The 24343-nt window shown below is 43.7% G+C and overlaps 1 protein-coding gene across 3 annotated transcripts; it reads right to left on the reverse strand.

The window, feature by feature from the left end:
• Nucleotides 1-308: 308 nt before the first annotated feature.
• On the reverse strand, nt 309-21978 carry gnai1 (guanine nucleotide binding protein (G protein), alpha inhibiting activity polypeptide 1). Of its 3 annotated transcripts, none has more exons than XM_080492179.1 (10): nt 21691-21978; nt 21395-21542; nt 8738-8780; nt 7526-7667; nt 7137-7294; nt 4970-5098; nt 3432-3561; nt 2834-2987; nt 2491-2719; nt 309-1402 (listed from the first exon to the last, which is right to left on the reverse strand). In XM_080492179.1, the coding sequence occupies exons 2-9, from the start codon at nt 21510-21512 to the stop codon at nt 2529-2531; spliced, it is 1065 nt and encodes a 354-aa protein (XP_080348305.1). In that variant the 5' UTR covers nt 21513-21542; nt 21691-21978; the 3' UTR covers nt 309-1402; nt 2491-2528. The 3 variants fall into 3 exon arrangements, with proteins under 3 accessions (XP_080348305.1, XP_080348306.1, XP_080348304.1); XM_080492180.1 differs by having other exon boundaries at nt 21395-21558; nt 21691-21857; XM_080492178.1 differs by having other exon boundaries at nt 21395-21898.
• Between the last annotated feature and the right edge of the window lie 2365 nt (nt 21979-24343).

The raw sequence follows: 24343 nt of genomic DNA on the forward strand, positions 1-24343 counted from the left end.
CCGTGAAGTTACGTTCTTCTGTGTAGTCCTCATACGCAGTCCTGATTGGTTGGTTGTTAGAAGATGCATTCAAATGTACTGGGAATTCACACTTCACACTCACACGTTGCCAACTTTGTTTATACTAATTTCGGATTTATTTATTTTTATTTAATGTTTTTGTGCTTCTGAGTTCAGGCCATTACCTGTGATGCGATGTTGAAATAATGTAGTGGGAAGCTCCCCAGCCAGAATATCAGTATGAAACAGCACAGCTGACGGATTAACAATAATCTGCTTTAAAAGGTTAATAACCCAACCACAGCGTTTGCTTTGTAAATGGTTTTTATTAGCAAAATAAGGGAGATGAGTCTACAAAGATTCTCCTTTCTGGGAGAACAAACACATACACTGACGGTTGTGGCAGTTTCTTTTCATGAACAGATCCAGGACCAAAGGTTCCGCCACTTTTCTCGGTAAAAGCAGAATCACAGACCCGGCTCCGTCCGCCTTCTCCGGGGAAACTCTTCTTCGGACCGTCGTCGCCGGCGAGGAACAACCTCCTGTGTGGTTCAGCTCCTCCCCTCCAAATACGTTAAAATATACAGTAAAATGTGCCGACTCGGGTCTCTGCACGGAAAACACTTGGGCGTCGCCTCGGCTCACCATCTTCTGAATGGAAAAGTTTATGCGTTTTAGAAACCAGAAGCCCATGTTAGTGGGGTAAAAGTAACAATTTACATCTCAGTATTGTACTGTGATCAGCCCGGGGGGCTTCCATTGTCATGGCGGGGCGAGGGGGGGTTTGGGGGTCTGTGGAGGCTACGTGTTGGTCCCGATGGAGACCAATGTACCTGCAGAGGAGAGACCAGCGTCTTCCTGACGGGGGTGGGGGGCACAGAGGAGACACTAACATATGAAGACGGTTCCCCTCTTACGTCTAGAACAATCAGCAGGCAACAGAACGAGCATCAGGACAACGACCGCGGGAAAATTCATGCCAAGGCACAAGAACCAACCGACTGGGCAGCCGAGTTGTCGCGCCTCCTTTTTTCTTCCCCGCTCATTTTTCAAATTTTTCTTTTCTTTTTTAGGTAAAAGGGAAGAACGAAAAGATGCTTTTTCCACCAACTTTCCTTTTCCAGAAGACAGCGGCAGAACAGACAACAAGAACGACCGCCTCTTTTCTCCTCGAAAATAAAAACGAAGAAGAAAGAAAAGAAAAAAAAAAAAAAAGACGGTTTTACAATGATACAAACATCCTACACAAATGTTGCAACGCTAAGTTTCAAAATGTTCCAAGACGAAAACATAAATAAAGCTGTTTAAAAGTGGCGTATAGTACAGCACTGGTCCGTGACTGATCCTCCCCGATCCGCTCGTCTTCAACGCCGAAGACGCAAGAAAAAAGTGGCTCCGCCGCCTGAAAGGAGAAACAAAGAAACGATGAAGGACCCACGGAGACGACGCGCAGGTTTTTCTGTAAACGAACGATTTGATTCCCGTTTCTTCAAAACGACTCATGACAGAGAATCCAGCAAAACAATGGAATGTGATCGGTTGATTAAGAAATAGCATCTGCAAGAAGAAGTCCTTTCGCCGTGTATTGGGTGTCCGTTTACACAACAGTGGTGCTAGGAGCCGCTGAAAAGGCAACTTTTGCAAAATACTCCGACTCCCGTCTCCATGAAAACAGGGGAAAACACAACTCTTTGAAAACGCTCCAATTATGACTATGAAATGAGAGAAAACGCAACTTTTGCTTTTGCTCTGACTCCGTCTCGTGAACAGAAGTATACACAACTTTTTTGAAAACGCTAAAACTTCATCTCCAGGGAAATGAAGGACATCGCAACTTTTTGAAAACGTCAACACGTCATCTCCATGGTAACGGGAGAAAACGCAACGTCTTGAAAATGCTAAGACTTTGTGTCAGTGGAAACGAGGGAAAACGCAACTTTTTGAAAACGCTAAGCTTTCACCTCCTTGGACACGAGGGAAAATGCAACTTTCTGAAAATGCTAACATTTCGACTCCGCGGAAACGCGACAGAATTAAACTTTTTGAAAACAACTTCAACTCCATCTCCATGGAAACGTGTGAAACGCAAGTTCTTGAAAACGCTGAGACTTTGTCTCTGGAAAAGAAAAAAAAAAACACAACTTTGTGAAAACGCCAAGACTTCATTTTAGTGGCAATGGGGAAGGGCAACTTTGTGAAAATGTTCAGACTGTCTAAAACAGACAGAAACTTTTCTTAAACAATGCTCCCGCACAAAAATGTTTACAAGGGACAATTATTATGTTGTATGAGAAAATGTTTTCTGACATAAAAAAGTAGCTTGAATGTTAGACAGGATGATCGGGAGATGTAGTACACAGACTGTGTTTAAAAAAAAATGTTGAAATAAAAACTCGCTTGAGGTTTCAAAACCGACCAAAGTCAAATGGTCTGGTTAGTGACGACATTAGTTCCCACCCGGGCCCGTTTGGGAGCGTTTGTTTTCCTCACCAGGAGTAAAAAGATGGTGTTTTGCGCTGGCCGCCCGCTCAGAAGAGCCCGCAGTCTTTCAGGTTGTTCTTGATGATGACGTCGGTGACGGCGTCGAACACGAACTGCACGTTCTTGGTGTCGGTGGCGCAGGTGAAGTGGGTGTAGATCTCCTTGGTGTCCTTCCTCTTGTTCAGGTCCTCGAACTGACACTGGATGTAGGCGGCCGCTTCCTCGTACGTGTTGGAGCCTGCGGACGGAAACGGGGCAGTAAAGTCTGACCCACTCTAATGTTTGAACCCCCCCTAACCCCCCCCACCCCCCGCCGCCGCTTTAGACAGCGGCTCCCTGCGTGCGGCCTCACCGGCGTACTCGGGGTAGCAGATGGTGAGCGGACTCTTCTTGATCTTCTCCTCGAACAGGTCCTTCTTGTTGAGGAAGAGGATGATGGAGGTGTCGGTGAACCACTTGTTGTTGCAGATGGAGTCGAACAGTTTCATGCTCTCGTGCATCCGGTTCTGAGGGAAGTTAAAAAATTTTTTTTAAATTAAAATAGAACGGGAACTCGGTAGAGCACATCCCTTCGCCAACGCTACATTTGTCACCATGAAAACCAGAAGATCACAAGGTTATCTGCTCCGCCACACCACTCCGTCCATCATTTGTCACGGTTGTTTGAATTGCTTCCTGTCGTCACTGTTTGACACTGATGTACACACATTTTACAATTTCCATATGATCTACCCACCCCCCCCCCCCCCCCCACCCCCTGACCTTTGACCCAATTGCTTTCACCACCCTTGGATAAAAACAAATCATCCCTGAAAACATCATGCAATTTGTGTCAATAGTTTTGGCGAAAAGTCAGTAACACCTAGACATACAAACCAACCGATAAATAAACAAATACACGCGGACAGAAATGTAACCGAGAGCGCCGGGTCGCCCCCTGAGCCCCTCACCATCTCCTCGTCTTCGGCCAGCACCAGGTCATAGTCGCTCAGCGCCACGCAGAAGATGATGGCGGTCACGCCCTCGAAGCAGTGGATCCACTTCTTCCTCTCTGACCTCTGACCGCCAACGTCGAACATTCTGAGGGGAAGGTCGGCGAAAACAGCGCGAACGCTCATTTAAACGCTCCTGTTTGCATGTGATGCTGTTATTGTGAGTAAACATTCTCCACTGCACTTAGGTTGGAGTTTACAGCTTAAAGCTACATGATGTATTTAATTATTAGGGGCTTGAATCAGAGTATTATTCCTACAAGCAGACAATTCAATGCGATGTGGTCCAGAAGAAGGGTTTTATATTGATGGATTTCCATCAATGTGACGCTTCATTAGTCATTTTGGGGATTTTTTTCTCCACCAAGTCAAATTTAACTGGAGCCGCAAAACCAAAAAACTAAAGTTTCATATATGCAGTTGTTTTAAATCAAAACCTGTATCTTATGTTGCTTTCATTAAGTTTACAATTAGTTATAATTTTCACAATTTCAGCCATTTTTGTACCTGATTTTAGTGGTTTCATCTTCCTTTGGCAGCATTTTTAGACAATTTGGAAATTTTTTAATAGAATACAATAGAAATTAATTCCATTAAGCATTGATTGCTCTACACGGAATAAATAGAAAACAAATTGAAGCTCAAATAAGACAAGCTAGAATATAATACATTTTAAATATCAATACGCACAAGGCTTATCGGTCACATTTAAGTTATTTAAAGCCTTTTTTATCCAAGAGATCAAAAAGTCATTTTGAAAATAATTCTCATGGGTAAATAAAATAAAATGTTTGTTCAGGTAAAACTTAGTGAAAGATCCAAAGAGCCACAAGTGGCTCCAGAGCTGCAGGCTGCAGACCTCTGGACTCAATTTACAGAACATTTTTGAGTTAATGTAAAATCCCCCCCAAAAATACTATCTTATAATATAATTTAAAAAAAAAACAACTAGTATTATCAGCAAGCAATCTTAAAAAAAAACGGTTACGTTATTGTGAATAAACTTCCCCAAAAATGTTTAATTTGAGTATCTAATAAAAAAGTTATTTCAGCGTGTAATTCTCCGACAAACAATTTCATTTTAGATGTAAATCCTACAAATGTGGCTCATCTCAGTGTATAATTCCTCAAAATGGGTCCCAGTGCTAAAAGCTCAGCCTGGTAGTCGTTTGGTTTCTTAGGCAGAAGAAGAAAGGCAGGGAGGGACCGTGTGACGTCTTTATATACTCAAACTAAAACCAGTAAACGCAACTTTAACTTGTTAAAACATGCAAGCGACAAGCGACAAGCTCAGCAGGTTGGCCCGCTTTCATGAGGAGTAAAACATGGAGAAAAGTCCTTTTCTCTTCCTTTTTCTCCATGAAAGTCTTCAGGTTTCTGTTCCTTGTGATTTATCATAAATACATGGACTTTTTTTTTTTTTTTCACCTTATTGTTTTTAATAATGACATAAAAAAAGACAATTCTGGTCGAATATTGACGAGTAAAATCCTCACTTGAAGTGCAGGTCCTTGAAGGTGAAGTGCGTCTCCACGATGCCGGTGGTTTTGACTCGGGTCCTCAGGACATCCTGCTGGGTGGGGATGTAGGTGGCCTGGGATATCCTGTCCAGGTCGTTCAAATAGCTGCGAGGACGAGAAGAAAGGCAGTGAGGAATGTGTTGGACAACTTTTCTTCCTTTCTACCCCAAAGACGGCCCCTCAAACGGATTTAAACTGACCCATATTCATATATTCAGCTAACTTCTTCTTGAAGTCGGTTTCACATTGGAAGGGTCGCCGACCCAATGACCTTTAACAAAACCTTGTGCACAAGTGGGAAACAGACTTGAACCAAACTGGAACCTGGTTCACATACAAACATTCACCGAACAGAATATCACTACTTGTTTTAGGTGGGCTGTGGTATCCTGGAGGTTTGGAACGGTTTCTTTACAGATTTTATGAAGTCCAAAGAAACCAAACCCCAAAATATGACAACTCTTTCTAAATATATCAAATGCAGAACTTTGCATTTAAGCAATTTCTCCCTGGGATAATAATAGTAGTATAGAATCATTTTGTATTTACCTGTAACAGTAAGAAGGGTCAAACTCGCGTACGGGTCAAGCTCGAATCTGAAGGTTTAGATTTGCATTTATCCTTTAACATAATAAAACAATTTATTTCATCTAATAAAATTCTTAAATTATGTGAAAGTGTAACTTTTCCATGGGATTTTCTCGACTAGTGTATAAGTGCTACGACCTTGAAGCGCTAAAATTGGGAATTGAGTTGCTATAAAAGTAGTTTATAATTATTTATAGTGTCTTTGTTTGACTGAAATCTTCATTCTGAAGTATTTGATTGTTTTATTGTGTTGGACTGGTGGTCCGAGGGCTTCACCAGTGTTCAGCAGCACCTTTTCAAGTTTTGCATTTACACGCCAGTGTTTTGAAAGCGGTGTCAAGTTTTCCATTGTCGGCATTGTCCATCAAGTGCAGAGGATCTGTTTACTACGGCTCTGACGTGCAGGAGCGGTCGCATCATTTCACAAACGTTGCGTTTCCACGGAGACAGGAGCGTTTTTAGCAGCTCTCGGCACGTCGTTGTGCATACAGACTCGTAAAATATAACAAAAGTTTTCCATTTTCACTCGACATCGTTGCGTAAACGTGGCCTCAAAACGACCAGGAAGAAGATGGCGAGCCTCTGCAGCGTTCACTTCCCCCCGGGGCAGTTTCAGGTTTTTTACGTATCATCTGCGGTTAAACACCCAGCCGGTCTTTTCCGTGTCATTTCTGTGGTCGGTGGCGTTCCTCTCGGGCTCCGCTCGCTCCCACAATCCCACTGGAAACTCCCCACGTGTGAGCCTGATTGTCTCTGTGCATCAGAGCCTGTAATGGACTCTCCACGTGTCCAGGGTGCCGTCCCACATTCTGCAGAGTGCTGGGACAGAGACTCTCCCGGCTCCACGGGAACAGATGATTGGATTTTTCCTCAGTTCTCATCAGTTTTGTTTTTTTTTTTACTCCTTTTTTTACTTGACCTTGACATGAGTTATCTTCGAACAAACAAACCATTTTGTGTTACTTCTTCTCTGTTATCAGGATATCAACGTGTAATTAGAGCAAACAGACTGACTGCATTCTCATAGATTATGTTTCCATGAGCTGTGCGTTGGTGCTCCACAAAGCCAGAACTTTATATGTTTTAAAAAATGTAATTAAATAAATACAGTTGGGCTGGTTCAGGACACGCTGGATTATTTTCTAGTGAAGCTGCTGCAGGTTTAGACTGCTGGAGGTCCCCCTCTCTTGTGTTGCATTTGGTGCCATAGAAATCTAATTAAAACTGAGTTTCCTGTTTTTGTGCCACAAAGTATTTTGACTTTACATGACGTGGCGAATGTTCCAGCACTGGAGTGTCAGGTCAAAGAGCCGCCGCTCTACAGGCTCGGTGGAGGAAGGCAAATATTGACAGTGTGAAAGTCCAAACTGCTTTCTGAGAAGTCAAATGACAGTAATTTGGGCTTTTGGTGAGAGGAGGTGAAACGCTGTGTGTGTGTGTGTGTGTGTGTGTGTGTGTGTGTGTGTGTGTGTGTGTGTGTGTGTGTGTGTGTGTGTGTGTGTGTGTGTGTGTGTGTGTGTGTGTGTGTGTGTGTGTGTGTGTGTGTGAGACTCACTACGCCGCCGAGTCGTTGAGCTGATATTCTCGGGAGCGGATGAAGCAGGCCTGAACTCCTCCGTCCTTCCACAGCCGCTTGATGACGCCGGCCAGCTCGGCCGTCATGAAGCCCTCCTCGGCCGATCCGGCCAACACGAACAGCTGCCGTGCGTCGTCCTGGGAGAGCGGGCAAGGTCAAGAAAAAAAAAAGAAAAGAAATCAGCCTTCAGATATATAAACGAGAATCTGCAATTAAGGCTCTGGGAGCAGCTCAACGCTCTTCTTTTAATCATCACCATTAACAGAGATGAAGTAACTACGTATAAATCAGTTTCAGATCTTCTCTCAATGTCGAGGCCACTACTACTTTTAACCGGACCGCGTCACGCTCCTATCGCCGTCACTCACAGCTCTGGCAGCGTTGCCGAAGTCGATCTTGAGGCGCCCCATGGCTCTGATGATGGCGATGATGGATTGGATGGTGTTGCTGTAGACCACAGCCTTGTACTGCTTGCACTCCTCTTCTGAGTAGCCCGCCTCGTGGATGATTCTGCAGAAAGAAAAAAAAAAAGAAAAAAATAAGAACTCATTTTGCCGATACTCCCCGCTGGATGGCTCGTCATTACTTTTCCCCCCCCAACACTAGAAAAGAGTGATGTGTCTCCAGGGCTCAGTTCCCTTTAAAACACCTCGAACGTATCCTAATTGTTTCATCCGCACAAACAAAAAGCGGCCAGAAAGGCCCTGAACTCTTTAATTCCAGCCACTGGAATTCTGATCATCCAGGGACACAAAGCCTCCATGAACACACGTCCTGGATGAATGCATCCCAACCCCATCAAGACCTACTGATTGAACTGAAACAGGGATCAAAAACACTCTATGTGAACCAAAATGAGGCTGAATGTCCGAGCTGCTGAAAACAAGCCGCAAGGCGATGCCACAGGACCATTCCCAACAGAAACGTAGATTATTCCTACAAGGTGGAAAATCCGGCCCAGACTTCAGAATAGTTAGACTAAAATGTCTACTACTGTTCTAGAAATGTTCAGGCTACACATTTTAATGAAATCATTTTGTGCAAAAAAAAAACAACAACTGAGAAATAAGCTCCATCTTTACCGTTTACATTGTCTAAATCAATTTGTCAACTGAAACTGTCTTAACCACTCCATATCATGACCGAAGTATTTCCATAAGATTTCTCAATGTGCAGCATTCAAACCGTGAAGCATCAGAAAGAAAAAGCCAAATAAACATGACTGTACAATCCCCGTACTGCACAACTGACGTGTGCATGTCTGTCCATTGATGGGAGTCGGCTTATGAAAAATACACGCATGCACGCACGCACGCACGCACGCACGCACGCAAAGGCTCTGTTAAAGTATTCTGCTGGGGCGTCTCTGTGATCCATTATGCATGGTATCTGTTTTGTGCTGCGATCCGCAGAGCGTAGCATTGCCCAGAGAGACGTCACAAATGCATGATTGCTGTTTGACAGTGTTTGTGTTCTGGAAAATGAGTCCTTTCTCTGGTGTGTAATCTACTGTGGTGCCATAATGCTGATCTGATAGGAGAAGTCACTGTAGGGGGGGGCGGGGGGGGGGGCAAACTCACTTCATCTGCTTGACGATTGTGCTTTTCCCCGATTCGCCAGCACCTGAAACAAACAAAAGAAAGCTTTGTTAGAGGGTGTGAATATTTCAAGAGGTTAATGCTTACAGTATATATACACAAGATTAGATGCAGCTCCGTTTGTAGAGCGAGTCTTTGTGCAAGGTTGCCAGTTCACCCCGTCCATGTGTTGAATTGCCCTGGGGAAAGACACTAAACTCCAAATTGCTCCCAATGGTGTGCGAGCGCCACGCATGGCAGCAATCACCGGCGGTGTGTGAGATGTGACTGATCATGTAAAACGTGTTGAGACTGCTGAAATGGTAAGAGTGCAGGGCATGACTGAAGTAACCGACCACATTCCTTCTCCATCTTTACTTTTTTGCTCAACGTCAGAAACATTTTCAAGTGAAAACGGGAAACGTTCGTTGAGTTTTGGGTGTCTGGTTTACTAGACAACAACGCTCTGCGCCACTGAAAACACGATTCATTTTAACTTGAAACTTTGTCATGCAAACGGGGCCTGAGCCAGTTTATCTGTTATCCAGGTGCAAACAGCTCCGTCAGACAGTACTGGAACAGACCCTCATTTTAAATCAGAATGTGCATTTATGAAAAAAATTAAATAAAATTAATATGAAGGCTGTTTCAGGAAAATAAAACGCGACATATGAACACTCAACTGGAGCGGCAAGCCAAGCATCCGTACACTAACCTGCACAGCGGCTGCCTCTAGTGGTCAAGAAAATAAAGTAGTTTATCACTATAATGCTTCTCAGTAGAAGAATTAAAAGCTTCAGTAAGTCCGAGTTGTGTCTCAATACAAAGTGCCCGGATGCTAAATGCTAATTCAACCCATTAACGGCTATGATTGACGGCTTGAAAAGGCTAATAACCCTTTATAGGTTACTAATGTAATTCTTTATATTTCTATATTTTACAACTGTTTCACTTTCGATAGAGAAAAATAAGTCTGAAAGAGTAAAACTGACCACAGTTAGACACACTTCACTACCGTGGTGCGATTCTGACGGGATTCCTGTAAAAGATTGTCGACACACTTTTTCAAACAAAGGACTACTGAATCTGACATGCATTTGAAAGCCAACATTATTCCCCCCCCCTCACGCCAGACAAGAAAGAAATGTGCAAATTACCAAACGAGGTCACTTATACAAAACCCCGATGTCGAGTGGTCGACAAAGAAATCGCTCCAACACGAGAATTCTTTGTGACCAGATGGCATGACAAGAGACCTGGGAATGAACTCCGCGCACAACCACTTCAATCAAAATGTTACTGAGAGACGAGTGTGTGTTTAACCTGAGGTCTGCATATGACTTGGATATTACAGTTAACAGGGCGTCTTTCACAACTGCTGCTCTGTCCTCTGCTGCAGGCGGCCCAAGCTTCACAAGACAAGTACGGCGAGCCCTCCACGTACACCGAGATTAGTGAAAACCCTGCGCGCTACGTTCCGGAGGGTCCGAAGCATCGTGAAGCCAGCAGGAGGGGATGAGAAAACAGATTCATCAGTGACATGTGATAGCATACCCTAAATAAACCAGCGGTTGTCGATTAGACGTGTGGAGTAGTATATTGTAGCTGGACTGAAGCTGCGCCTGCATTCAGGGCAAACAACCAACTCTGAAATCTCTCCGCGGATCGTCGATTCTGCAGATTGATTCCCCCTTGCATCAAGTTTGCTCAAAACCGTTAAAAGCATCGGGCATGATTTCTCAAAGCCGATGATCGGATTGCTTTATGTTGTTATCCTGGACGAGGGGAGTCAATGCCAAGCGGTAACCACACACAATGATTACTTGAGGAGAAGCAGATGTTCCTCTGGGAGCCTCATTTCCTCCTGGCATTTAAAATGCATTCTGGACGGGTTGGACTGGAGTCGAATAGCATCCCGCCACATCAAAGTTCAGCCTCAATACAGCCGAGGTGTCCGATCGTGACGGAGACCAGACTAAACGGTCAATTCATGTACAGCAATGGTGACCACCACTCTCTCTCCGCAAACAAATGGCTGAACGACTAAAAGCGTCTCTTCTGGATGACGCCAAACTCTAGGCAAATAAATCACATCTAATCGTGGACGATTTCTTTTGTTCTGGTTTAGAAATGATGAACTGATGGGGCCTTCTGACATCTTTGGATCTACGACTTAAAGCTTCATGCCAAACAGCAAAACTGCACAGGTCATAGGAAGGACTAAGGATGACGTCGCATTGGCCACTTAAGTACAAACGATTTGAGTAACAGCCATGTTTTTTGCTATTTTCAGTTAAAACTTCATGAAAAAGTGTTTTATTCGCTTCGTATCTAAAAAACAAAAACAAACCTCCAGTCAGTAACCGTGTGGCCGTGGTGCTTTATTATCATATGCAGTGGTCACGGAGAAATGACGCTCCAGACCCACTGTGTTGATATAGTGTTTTTTGCGTTTCTTGAGAGAGAAAGTAGCATGAAAGCAACCGGAGCAAAGTACTGCAGCTCCTTTTCATTCCCTGACAGCCGAGTTGTCAAACTCATTTGGGCTCAGGGGCCGTATAAAAGCCCCGCTTCAGGCCGGAGTTGCACGGAGAAGTTCCGTAAGCCTTTTACTTTGTGAAAATGGTCTCTGGCAGGTATATTTGATGCCCCTTCTGTATATCTGTTCATTGGACTCATTAAAGGCTACTCTGCTGAAACGTTCAGTCCCATTCAGCAGCATGTTGACCATTTCCATTCATGCGTGTAGAGGTAGTACAGTTCGCCTGTGCTGAGTTCTTTTAGTCTCACACATAATGGATAAAAAAAAATGTTTTAAAGCAAAAAAGTCCTATTTGTGTGGTCAATTTAGCACGTGATCCGTGATGAAGATCTATGGGAGATTACCAATCAGGAAGAAATGGCAGGCACACGCTCAGGACTGCCTCAAACCGGCATAAGATTGCCAGATTAGCTCAAGATCATTCGGAATGGCATGATTTTGTGGATACCCGATGCCCCTCTTAATAGGATTGGGCTAAATTAACGAATCAATTTTGTAAAAAAATAAAAAAAATAATTGAAATGAAATGTAGATTTCAACATCACCACTCAGCAATCAAAACAAGCTGGAAGGAAAAAAAAAGTTAGGCAACCACTGACATAGGGGGTAACAGCAATTCAAAATGTACTTCAGAAGAGAAACAGATACCAAAAGATGAACCAAAGGCCATAAACGTTAAATCAGATGACTGCTTCGTGATTAATCAGTTGGTTTTTTTTTAATGTCAGCAAGTCTCTCCTTGCACAAGCCCGCTGTGTGTCTGGAGTTTTATCAGCTCACAGGGTTCACCTCATGTTTTGGGCAGGGAGGCCGCTGCCTCACCGTTCACGGTAAAACGGATCATTCCAGGAAAAGACTGTCGACGGTTTACGAAGGACGGCAGAGATGATGAGACCGTAAATCTCTCAAACGTCACAGTGTCATGGCAACTGCTCTGGTTATATCCGGGACACCTCCAGAGTGGGTCTACAGTCACCTGAGGAGGATCTGTGAATTGTGTGTGTGTGTGTGTGTGTGTATGCGAGTGTGTGTGAGATATATTGGCTCCCATTATGTATTATGCATCTGCTGCCCTTTCTCCCTTTGGTGCTCAAACCATTGGAAGTGATCTTTTATTGGAAATCTTCCGTTTACCAATCTCAGTCATAAGTGATATCCCCATAAGCCATCATTAGAGATAATGGGCATTACTATAAACGACATTACATCATGCTGAATCAATGTTCTCGTGTTACAGTGGAGACTTCCAGCCAAGCCGGATCTCTCCCGACGTGATGCTCCTCTGCCACCGGAGAAGGTTTCTCAAACCCGGCGAGAGTGTCTACTCCCTCAGTAAACACCCACAGCTTTTCTTGAAACAGCAGAAAGAGGAAGTGCAATCATATCAGGAAATCTACCGCTTGGCTTGTTGCTCCCTCGTGATACTGTCAGCATGGTGTGTGCTCTTGCAAAATATATCATCCACTGAGATCTACTTCCACTTTTTGTGAAGCACGCCACTCGCTGACTTCTTCACGAGCTTGAATCATTGGGTGTGTGTGCGGCAGCTCCGCTGCAATCCCGGGGAAGCACAAGGTCCACGCTGAAAACCCGCAAACCGGACTCGAACCGGGGACCGTTGCACTATGAGTCACTGATATGAACCAATAAACCATGAAAAAATCCCTGATAAAGCACCAAGAATGTCGAGAAATAAATGCTTTTCTGGTGCTTTCAGGGCTTGAACTTTGATTGGAATTAAATACCTGTGAAACTGACACAGTAAAAGACTTAATCCTGTTTCATTTTTACATTCCGAGATCAAATACCTCACAGAATGAATAAAAAGTCCCTTTCAGATCCTCACATAGCGGTCATGCAGATGGATCAGACAAAAGAATTGCAGATAAGAGCACAGCCATGTGCCAAAAAAATAAAAATAAACACGAGATAGAATTTACATTTCAAGTCTTTGGTACAGGTATTTTGCTTTCTTTTTTAGTTTTCACGACATGCCTTTGACATGTTTCGATGGTGCTCTTTCGTTGACGGAACAACGACGACGAAAGAACGTCATGATGAAGACGGTCAGAAGGTTTCAAAGGTGTTCAAAGAAGCTTAAACACATACGAACAAACTAAAGACATAATGAATTTAATTTGGATGAAGTCTTTGGTGAAACCTCAATGCTGAACATGTTATATATATATATATATATATATATAACATAAAGAAATCACATAAGTAAGAAAAAAAAACCTGAATAAACATGATCCGTAAGTCTACGGTTTCATTTATTCATCTACCAAAATCACTTAGAAAAGCATTGTTCTTGCATCAATAAATTAATAAAATGTGATGAGTTGCAGCTAATTTCACAATCGAGCCCCGTCACGTGCTCCTTGCAAAGAGAGGTTATCCAATAACTGATTTTCACTCGGTTGAGTTGCTCAATCGTGCTCCACAAAGCACTGCATCCCTTCGCTGTGTGCACACCGTCGGTCTAAATTCCTCCAAAGTTTCCCACCAGTCACAGCCGTGTGTCGACAGTACAGTCCTGGCGCTTCACCTTCAGGATAATTGGATCAGAGTCACCTGAGGACACATTATTTTAATTACGTGTCACCACTCGGGCACCCCAGAGACGGGGGAGGTGATGCTACAGTGGCAGCTCCCTGTGCTCCGGGGCCAAGCGCTCGGCTGTACGAGTCCCTGAAGGGAATCGGGCACAGACGCCAATGCCAATGCCCCTGCAGCCATTTTCACCACACCTCAGACACTTCACATACCAGTGCAGTGCTTCTTGAATGAACAGCTACTTCAGGCGGCCAGCAGGCTCATACCCAAGTTCAAGAAGCCTCCTTATAAAGGGAACTCGGGCTAAGTGGCAGCGGCATGGTCAATGTAGGCTGACGTGTTTGAGACAGAAACCTCATCGAGCCACTGATTTAAAGGGGTCATATTATGCTAAATTCACTTTCCAAATGTAATATGTGACCCCATACCTGGAAATGATGCCCCAGAAGTGAGGAAAATCTGTCATCTCCCTCCCTGGCTTGTTTCAATTTTTAAAAAGTGTGTGCGAATCAGAACTCAAACCCTATAGTGTGTCATCGGGGGTTTAGCCAATCCCAATCAAGGTAGGCCCTCCCTTTGACCCTCCCAACAATTAGGCAGCTCTGCTTTGGCACATGGCGCCACGAGAGGAAGCACTTCCTCCTCTTCCCAGGATGGGCATGTGTGGGCGGAGCCAGTCCAGCTCACGCGGACACAGCAGATTCTGAATGCAGCTCATATGATCTGATTTTAAGTCAGTTCAACAAGCGAGCCAACTCAAACCAGATATTTTTGGTAAAACCAGTTTCTTCCACTGGATGGTGCAGTGAGTCGCAAAAGAGTATATTCTGCCAACTCTTCTCATCACTTGCAAATTTAGCAATCAATAAAACAATGATTACAGCTCTTCGCAACCACATTTGTGTATCGTCCTATTTTGGGATAAATTTAAAAAAAAAGTCAAAACATTACGAAGAAAGAACATTTTCTGTAGTTTGGATTTTCAGTTGCAAAACTATATTTCTACTGTACCCAGCTGAATGTAAACATTTTACTATTAAATGTTTAGCTCTTCGTTGGTAGCTGAAGCATTGGTTTCAGTACGGCGGATAAATGGCAAATTCTTACTTTTTTACAAATCTTTGAGTGAATCGACACACCATCTTGTGGCACAAACTCGTACTGCAACAATAAATCACATTTTAGTGGTTATACCATCATATATTCTGATACGTTTTTTCTCAGTAAGATAATCATTTTATCTTTCGATTTTTCTCATAACAGGTTTTTTAATGACATTTAAAAACGTAAATCGCTATTTTTTTTTTTAAGAGTGCAAAAGATAATTCCTCACATTCCGGGAAATAAAACAACTTGTCGAGCTCAGCCAAAATAAACAGTAATGTCAGTTAAATCAAAGTGAAAATCACTCTAAACGAAACCAGCTGTACAAACGCTGACTACTAATTTTACCCGCTCAGTTTAGGTAAAACTGGATGAATCCCATATAGTTTGTGGGCGAGCATTTATTATAATCAATGAGACGTGAGCCTCGTGTTTATGTAAGTGTCCTCCCAACACCGGTGATATCATCTGGGTGTGTCTCCTGTCAAGGCCTGGAGGTCTGACGAGCACCGAATGCACACGCACTCAAAGACCTTTAAGGGTTTTAGAGGAACCACAGAGTCATGTTACACACTTTGATACGCCCACCCCAAAGACAGACTGAAAACCACTGGAGCAGCTGGTTTCTGTTTCTAGTAGGTTCAAACTATTTTTGGGGGGGAAGATTCGGAGTAACTCTTGCAGTGGAAATGCTTCTGCTTCTCTTCTTCCACGGAGAACAGAGCAGCCTCTATCTACTGACCACAAACACATCTTTCCTTTGGGTTCGACCTCCCCTAAGTAAGAAGTCAGAGGACAGGGAACGTTGTATAATCATGGTATCTGCAATGAAATGTGAGTAGAAAAAAAATAAAATAAAAAGGGGGGGGGGGGGGTTACTTTTCAGGCCAGCAACAGTTAATGTTGAAAATTCTTTTGGGGTCATTGAGATAAGTTTGGTCATGAGACGTTCACTTTTAGTTGAGGAGTTAAACGGCCCCGGGAAGGTTTATGGGGTTTGGCACAATGTGCGAAACACATTAGTGATGCCGCATTAGTGGCATGAGCCCGCCGACCCTCTTCTCAGCTTTTGGTTCTCGGATCTTACTCAGCCGCACACATCCTTCAGTCATACCCTCGTCCTGATTTATTCCTCCTTTCATTCACTAACCAATTCCTCTTTGTTTTACGCCCCTCCCCGCCAACACAGGGGGATGTGAGCATGACTCACTCGTGAAGGACTCCAGGAGCGTCCGAGCAGCGCTGCCCATCGAGCGGAGGGAGGGCCGCCGCGACGCTAAATCACAAGGATCGATACGCCGCGAGAGGTAATCGACGGCGGCGGGGATTGTTTCCCCCCACACGTGCTCGCACCTCCAGACTGCTCGCGGCTAATTGTCGCAAACTCCCAACAACTCGACTACTTTGTCGTCTTGCGTTCAATCCGAGGAGCCTCTCGTCTGGGGGATGAGTGGCAGTCAGGTGGTTATATAACGTGAACAGTATGGGAAACATCGGCGGGGAGAACAATGGCTGAAGTCACACAAAGCTGCCTCGAGGATTATTAAAATCTTCCCACAGTTGCACGGCAGCTATAGAATGAGTAATTAGGCTGAGGTGATTGTAATCTATTTTAGCACGTAGATATGAATAGTAGGATAATTGGGTCCTGGAGAGGACGGGGATATAACGAGAGTCAAAGAAAGACTAAAAGGCTTAATGAGAAATATGCTCAGTATATTACAGAAAAGATTGAAGTAGAACTTCTTGGGGTTTTTTTTTTGTCATTTTGACCGACAGAGAAGATTCTACAAAATGATCCATTTTCCCTTTTACACTTTAACACAGTTGTTCACTTAAATTTACCCAACTAGAGATTTCCTTACAGGAGGAGTGTGAAAATCGGATCACAAGTCTACTTCTCTAACCTCGAGGCAGTGACCATGAAAACCAAGAAAACACCTCTTGATAAAGATACATGGTGGAAGGAGAACTGCTATAAGCACGACTTAAAAGTGAGCCGTAAGCATGAATTATGAAAAGGCCTAAAGATTGTTGAGTCGTAAAACACAGTTTTTTCAGAACATAACCTTCTCACAAATGAAAAAACGAGGTCTGATCTCAAGTTTTCTTGTCATTACATTCTGCTGTCATGCATTATCACGCTATAATCTTGAAGAATATACCCGGTTGGAAAAGTTTCCAGTTAAATTAACCCTGTAGAGGTCGAGTGACTATATTTGGCAACTCAACACAGGATACATGGCATAGCTGAACTATATATCGAAACTTCTCAAGTTTACCATAATGGCTTTACCCTTTTGCTTCGACTGTGAGAAAATACTGAAAAATATTTCATTGTGTCCAATGTATGTATTGAATGATTCATATTAGGGTCAGCTTTTTGCAAGGAAGACAATAAATTGTTGGTCTTTGACAGTATTTAGCTCCAAATTCTGAAACAAATGTACTTTAGGCGAGTTTTGCACTTTAAAACTGATTTTAATAGATATTGATGACCTAAAGCAGCAGGTTAATATCGCAATAATGGAATAAACCCAATATCATATGTGAGCTTTGCAAATCTGAAAATACTACAGCGACAGTGTGTTCCAGTTGACCTCAGATTCATTTTTCAAGATGAGAAAGTCGGATTTTCACAAGCCGAGGCAGGAATTCTGGGTTTGAACTTGAAAAACAAGGTTTCTATAAGGCTACAGACTTTAATGTATTCATGCACTGCAATGACTACTGCAAACATAAAACTTTGCTGTTGAGAAATTATTGTATTCTTGTAAATAGAATAAGATTTTTTTTTTTCTCCCTATAATCTGATTCATTCTCATTATAGTGCAACACGGACGGTTATGATAGCAATTTTTTGGGGGGTTCCTTTTTCACTTTCAACATTTCAAACCAGTTTCTGTAGATGTGCGCAAAGTTGGAGTCATTTTGACCCGTGCGACTTCCTGTTCTTACATGGATGTGATGACTGCAAGAGCCCTCGAGCGCGTGATCACCCTTCGCGGGGACGTTCTGGAGCCAAACACACCAAACTGCGACCATCTGGACTGAAGCGTCTCCACATTTGGTCGAGTTCCTCAACACCCTGAACACACACCTCTGAAGGCCGTGCCAGCTGTTTACTACCAATCCACACGCTTTGTTGACTCCTTCTCTTAGTGGAAAGGGGGTGTTTAGAGGAAAGCACACGCTGAAGTTCACAAAACCTCAAAGAAAAGTATATTTTTAGTGGTGGTTTATCTGCACGGTAAACAGCTGGAAAGCCTAAGAGGGTTTTCGCCGGGCGCAGCTTCTTCATTTTTAATGCTTCCGTCACTGGCAGCGCTCTCAGCTTACAGGCCCTCGCTTCCTTTCTCCCGGCATGTCTGCGGTGTCACTTCGGGCGAGTAACCTGAAGAGGCTGAGCGGGTTACCTGGCTACCGAACAGCCAGCGGAACGCGCACAAACGACGGGCCGCGGGTCCTGACGGACGGTCATCCCGCACGGAATGCCAAGTCGTAGTCAAGCCTCTGGCGGCCAAGCACAAACTTGACCCGACTCGTCCCGTCTGGCTGCCCCCCCCCCCCCGAGGAATCCAGCCTGCCATCACCGTGAAAATATGTACATTCCTCTTCAAACACAACGATACTCGCATCCAATCGTCACGTCTGTGTACCGGGATTACAAAGCCCCGTCTACTGATACAATAAACACTCGGATAAAGAAGCCCGAGTGGCTGCGCTCGTCTCACTCGGGCTCGCTTTGTGTCCACAAAAGCTGCAAACAAGCTCCCATTCTGTTGCATTCTGTCAGGTGTTTGCTCGCCGCCGCCACTGACTACAAGCTTTGTGTCCTGGTAACCCACATACCACGTGTGTGCATGTCAACATTCCCCGCAGCTCCGTGGAAAAGTTTCTCACCCATGGCCTTTATTGATGAGTGAAACAGAGTTCCCCCAAATGTAAGTAAACGCCATCTATTTACACACAAACGGGCTCCTGGCTGCGAGGAAATCACGTAACTGTGCAAGAGAACAGGCAAAATAAATGAGATAAAACAGCAGTAATGAGGGACTGAAGACTTCAAGAGTTGCACGGGGAAATTTAAATTCGATTGTTTTGGTCTTCAAAAGTGCCGGGATGTATAAAGGTCGGGGGGGGGGGGGGGGGGTAAAACTGGCCTCAGCTGAGAGAAATGAGAGGCTCATGAAGTAAACAACTCAGCGTAAGCACGTAATGTTATAAAGATGGTTGGTTTTTTAAGAGGATCATGGCCATTTAGTTTAATTGGAAACTACTTTCTGCTCCTGTTTTGACATTTTCATGATGCAATATTTCAGCCAGCTCAGTGAGAACTGAGATTAGGCCAAGTGAGCACAGATTAAACGACTTGGTTGCGTTTGGTTATTGTTCAGTTTCATGAAATTGACAGTTTAATATAAAAAAAATAAAAAAAATAAAAAAAATGTAAATCTGAAGGGAATTACACATGAAAATGTTGACTAACAGATTTTTTTAGAAGTTGGCTCAAATAATCCTTCATAAACGTCATATTTGAGTCAGATTTTTTTTCTATTTGGAGGATGGAGTGTTGGTAGGTTATTTTTTTAAATAAAGCATGAGAGGAGCAGCAAAACATTGTAAACTCAACACCATCTACCTCATTCTTACCTTTTGTAAAAAACAGAATCTGCATGTGTGTACAGGCGAAGATATGCGTTTGGTAGATTATTTCTCTTTAGTAAAAATGCATCCATGCAATAAATCTGTTGGCAACTCTGTTCGCTCCTTTTAATTGATGAATTTGTGTAATAAGGAGCAAAGCTGGGAATGTGTGCTGCACGAGAAAAGAGAAATTGTCAAATATAAGTTTCCCCGAGTAGGTTCCAGTTGGAAGTTGGAACATAAAACCTTTAGTGTGTTTTGGGCGTCTGTTTATACAATAACGGTGCTCGGAGCCTCTGAACTTTTTGAAAATGCCCCAACTCCGTGTCCACGAAAACGCATCTTTTCTGACACGAAACCACTGCGCTTGTGCACCTCGGCCATAGTAAAAAGCTCTTCTGCACATGCTCAGTAGATGGACAATAAGAACAATGTTTCTTCCAGAGTGTCATGACTCCCGGTCCACATTCTCCTGGGACTTGGTAGTTTTATAGTCGGCAGCCACCGTAGTAATAAATGCAACTTGGCCGTCTGTCCATACGAAGGTCCGTGCGCTCCTAATGGTTATTGTTTAAAAGGTCATTGTTGTGGGTGTGGCTTCACGAAAAGCACAAAACAACATAACAGCGGCAACCCCTGGCCTGGCACGTTAACTACGATTTCTGTAAACAGACATCGTTTTGAAAACCTTGCTGCATACATAAATCCAAAACTTTTCCGCAAAAAAAAATGATGCATTTTCACTTAAAACGTTGTGGTGTAAACAGGCTCCTAAAAACCTACTTGCCTGAAAAGATGAAAGCAAAATACTAATGACATAATGAACTCTACATTTCTCTGCTTGTATGTGCTCTATGCGTAGAGGTGTGGTCAGCCTGTTGGGAGAGATGTAGTGAAACCTGACATTTATACCCGATATAAACCAATAAAGACATGCTGGTTGATGAAATTCGCTCATATTTCGATTATAGTTTGAGTCGGTGAACCTATCGTTCTGACAAACATGATGCCCGCGGGCCAAAACGACCCGGAAGAGGCTCCAATCTGGCCAAACCACCAAACAAACGGTGAAAATTCCATAATACCGAGACCCGAGCTGAGATGTCATTGATGCTGCAAGGAAAAATAGCTCCCTGCAAAAACGTGCATTATGAAGCAGAATTTAAAAAGGTGTTTTTGGACATCTGACTGTACTTTGCAGCAGAAGGTTTAATTAAATTTGGCTTGAGATTCTAGCCATTTTCAGTCTGAACATTTTCATCACATAAAGTTGAAATTTAAAGGTTATTATGGCACTATTTTACCAGTCTTGCGTACTCAGGAGGAAAGTGTGCAGTTTGTGGCCCCTGAGGTAAGATGTGTTTGACACCTTTGTGCTAAAAAGACAAAAGGGGAACTTGGTAAGAATTACAAAGCTTTAGTCCATCAGGAGGTTCAGTTTTCTTATGGATGGATCCTTTGTGCCTGGTGAAAAATGAGTTTTAGTCACCCTGACTCGGGCCTGGGGCCCCATTGAGCCACTGAGCCCATTTCCACTGGATTAACCAAGAGGAAATGTGCCATTGTTGGGAGGGATTCGGTCTGTGCCAGTGGTCTGGGTGGGTGTAATTGGAACAGTTGCAAGAAAAAGAAAAGGTGGAAATGTCATGAAGTGGACTTTTCAAAGTGGAATTAAGGTTTGCGAGTTTAATTATGTGTTGCGTTCCATGGCGCACCGAACCTACAGACGAACCAAGTGTGATCTGGCGTACTGGAGGTGATTAAAGAGCGGTGTGGTTCCAGGGAGTGTCCTCCTCCTCCTCCTTCCTTACCCAGCAGGAGCAGCTTGACCTCCCGGGCAGCCTTCTCCCCGTCGTCCCGCAGGTTGCGGTCGATCATCTTGCTGCGCTCCACCGCCGCCTTGTCCTCGGTGCTCAGCGTGCAGCCCATCCTCCACCGTGTCCTTCAACCCACACCGTGCTGAGAAGAAACACCTCTAGAACACCATAGATCCCGGCATAAAGGGGTTCAAAACTGCCTTCAAACCCGCACACACGCCCTGTTGTTGTTTTTTTTTTTTTTTTTTTTTTTAGATGGCGTTTAAAAAGCAAGAAAAAGAGGGAGGTACCGATTAAAATAACGGAGGGAAAGGGTGTCGGTAATCTCCAGGCTGGCGCCGATTCGGGGTGATAATCCTCACGAGCATCCGAGGGACAGCGATGAGAAAAGGGGAACGGTTCCTCGGTGCTGCCTCTCCCGCCCGTCCGCCTCCATTCGTTGCAGTCAGCGGTGACTGTCAGTGAACGTCCGTGCGGCTCGCGCTGCGCCCCGTGCGTAAAGCTGCGCCAACGAACGAGCGCGCGCGCTCCCGGACGTCCGCTTCGACAAAATAACAGCCTCAAGATTAAAAGTCCTCCTGCAAAGTTGGTGTTACATGCATATGTCAGGTTATGGTAAAAGCAGCAACTAAGTAAATACCACCTATCCATTCATCCACCCACCCATCCATCCGATAGAAGAAGAAAGAGCCATGCAATAAAGCTAATAATAATCTGCTGGCTCCACAACTACTCAATGTGTGGAAGGTGGGCTGAGCAGCTGGTTGTGTTCGTAACGCCGCATTACATTTACACCGGATGAATTTTCATTGAAATGTGATTTAAAACGAAAATCAGAATGGCGCTTACACAGATTCGATCCATATGCCCAGGGGCGACTGGTCATTAGCATCAGAAAGGACTGCATGCAAAGTATGCGAATATTTCTTTAAGATTATCTACAGTATTTTCTTGTCTGTGAATAAAACTTCATCTTATATAGCATATAATTACTGTGTGAGGACTGTACTCCCTGGTTATTGGTCTCCTCTTGCGGTTTCAGGTTGTTTCCTCCTGATCCACACCGATGCTGCATTAGTGGGGCTAGCCCCTCTCTCACCATGCAGTGTGTATTGGATGCAGTAAAGTGAAAGTGCGCATGCTCAGGCTGTGGCGCCATTCATTCAGATCACGTGATTCTGGTGCCGCGTTATTAGACTGCTCAAACCTGATTGGCTGGTGCTGATTGACGCGGAGCTTCACAGAACCTGAGCGAGTCGTGACAAATACCATCTTGTTAGCAGCTACAGCTAACAAACACTTTTGAATAAAAATGTATTAGTTTGATTATTTCCGAGGACGAGTTTAAAACGCTTAGTTTAGCAGAGAAAATTAAAGTAAGTAGTTGAAAAACTGTGTGACACGGTGAGGAACATTTTTTAGGAATCTCATTAATTTGGAGCTTTAGTGGCCGTTGAGTGGTTGAGCTGTATCTGTGAACCATTATGACCTGGTCCTCACCCCATCGTTGATATTTTTATATTTTTATTGAATTTCTTTTTTTTGATCCGCTATTTCCATGGCTCAACATTTTTTACGGGATCAACTCCTATATGGTTGTTATAATGTTGTGGCTTAAAGGTTGTGCACACACTTTACTATGGAATTCAATAGTGTCACTCGACCTAAATAAACTCTTGCCCCACCAAGTATTTACGTCTAGAAACGCCACTGCATATGCCTTCATCAAACAACATGTAGGCCTTGTAGACTTTGACCAGCTGGTATTCCACACAACAAGAGGAAGTGCTAATGGCCAGGCCTAAGAGAGGGAATGCACACATTTCAGGAAGTGTTATTTAAAACAATGTATTGCTTAATCTCATTTCCAAAATATATCCAGCTGGGTTTTCCATAATTGAGAGCTTGTTGATAACTGGTCATACTTCAAACACAAGACTGCTGTGTTGATTCACTGAAAAAGCAGGATGTTATCTTATAAGAAGTTTGAATATATTTACATAAAATTACGTGAGCTATGAGGGATTATACCTCTGATCACATTACCTGCTCAGGTTCGGGGAAATAAGCAGCCAGCCTGGGTCAGTCCCGTCCCATTGCATTCAGTTGCACGGCCATTGTTTGTGGTTTGAATAATTTAACCTGCCAAAGTCAAGCCTGGTTCTTCAAAGTCATGGAAGTCTGCGTTGCGTCTCTTCATGAAACTTTTTGAAACAGTGGAGCGAATGATCAAAGTGACTTACATAAATGTTTTTTTTTCTGAGCTTCTGCAAACTCATCATGTGACCTCTGAATTCTAGTTCCTGCTGATTTACCTGTCACAGGCATGCACACACACGCACACACGCACGCACGCAAACACACACACACACACCCACACACCACACACACACACACACACACACACACACACACACACACACACACACACACACACACACACACACACACACACACACACACACACACACACACACACACACACACACACACACACACACACACACACACACACACACACGCACACTGGCTAGAAGGCTGACATTAATTTATTTAGCACATTAAAACCACAGACAAGGAACCATTGATTAATTTCCTTGAAATATTCCCATGAGTATCAGTATGTGAGAAAAAAGGCTTCGGCTTCAGGCGGTTTTTCTGCACATACATTTCTTATATGTGTCCAAGAGTTATAATCTCTTGAGACTTATGTGTTTTTCTGTGTCTCCTTTTTTTTTATCACTCCATCCATCCATCCATCCATCCATCCATCCATCCATGTATATATAAAAACTAACTTGGATCTGGAGTCTGTCGATGTTGACAGTCTATGTCTGTGGCAGTGGAAAGGACTGGACAGGGTAGTCCACCCTGGCCTGGGTAAACACATGAAGATAAACAATCACATGACCTTTTTTTCGTCTATTTACTTCATCACACAAA

The sequence above is a fragment of the Lipophrys pholis genome, assembly GCF_963383615.2.
Source record: "Lipophrys pholis genome assembly, chromosome: 22".
Classification (NCBI taxonomy): domain Eukaryota; kingdom Metazoa; phylum Chordata; class Actinopteri; order Blenniiformes; family Blenniidae; genus Lipophrys; species Lipophrys pholis.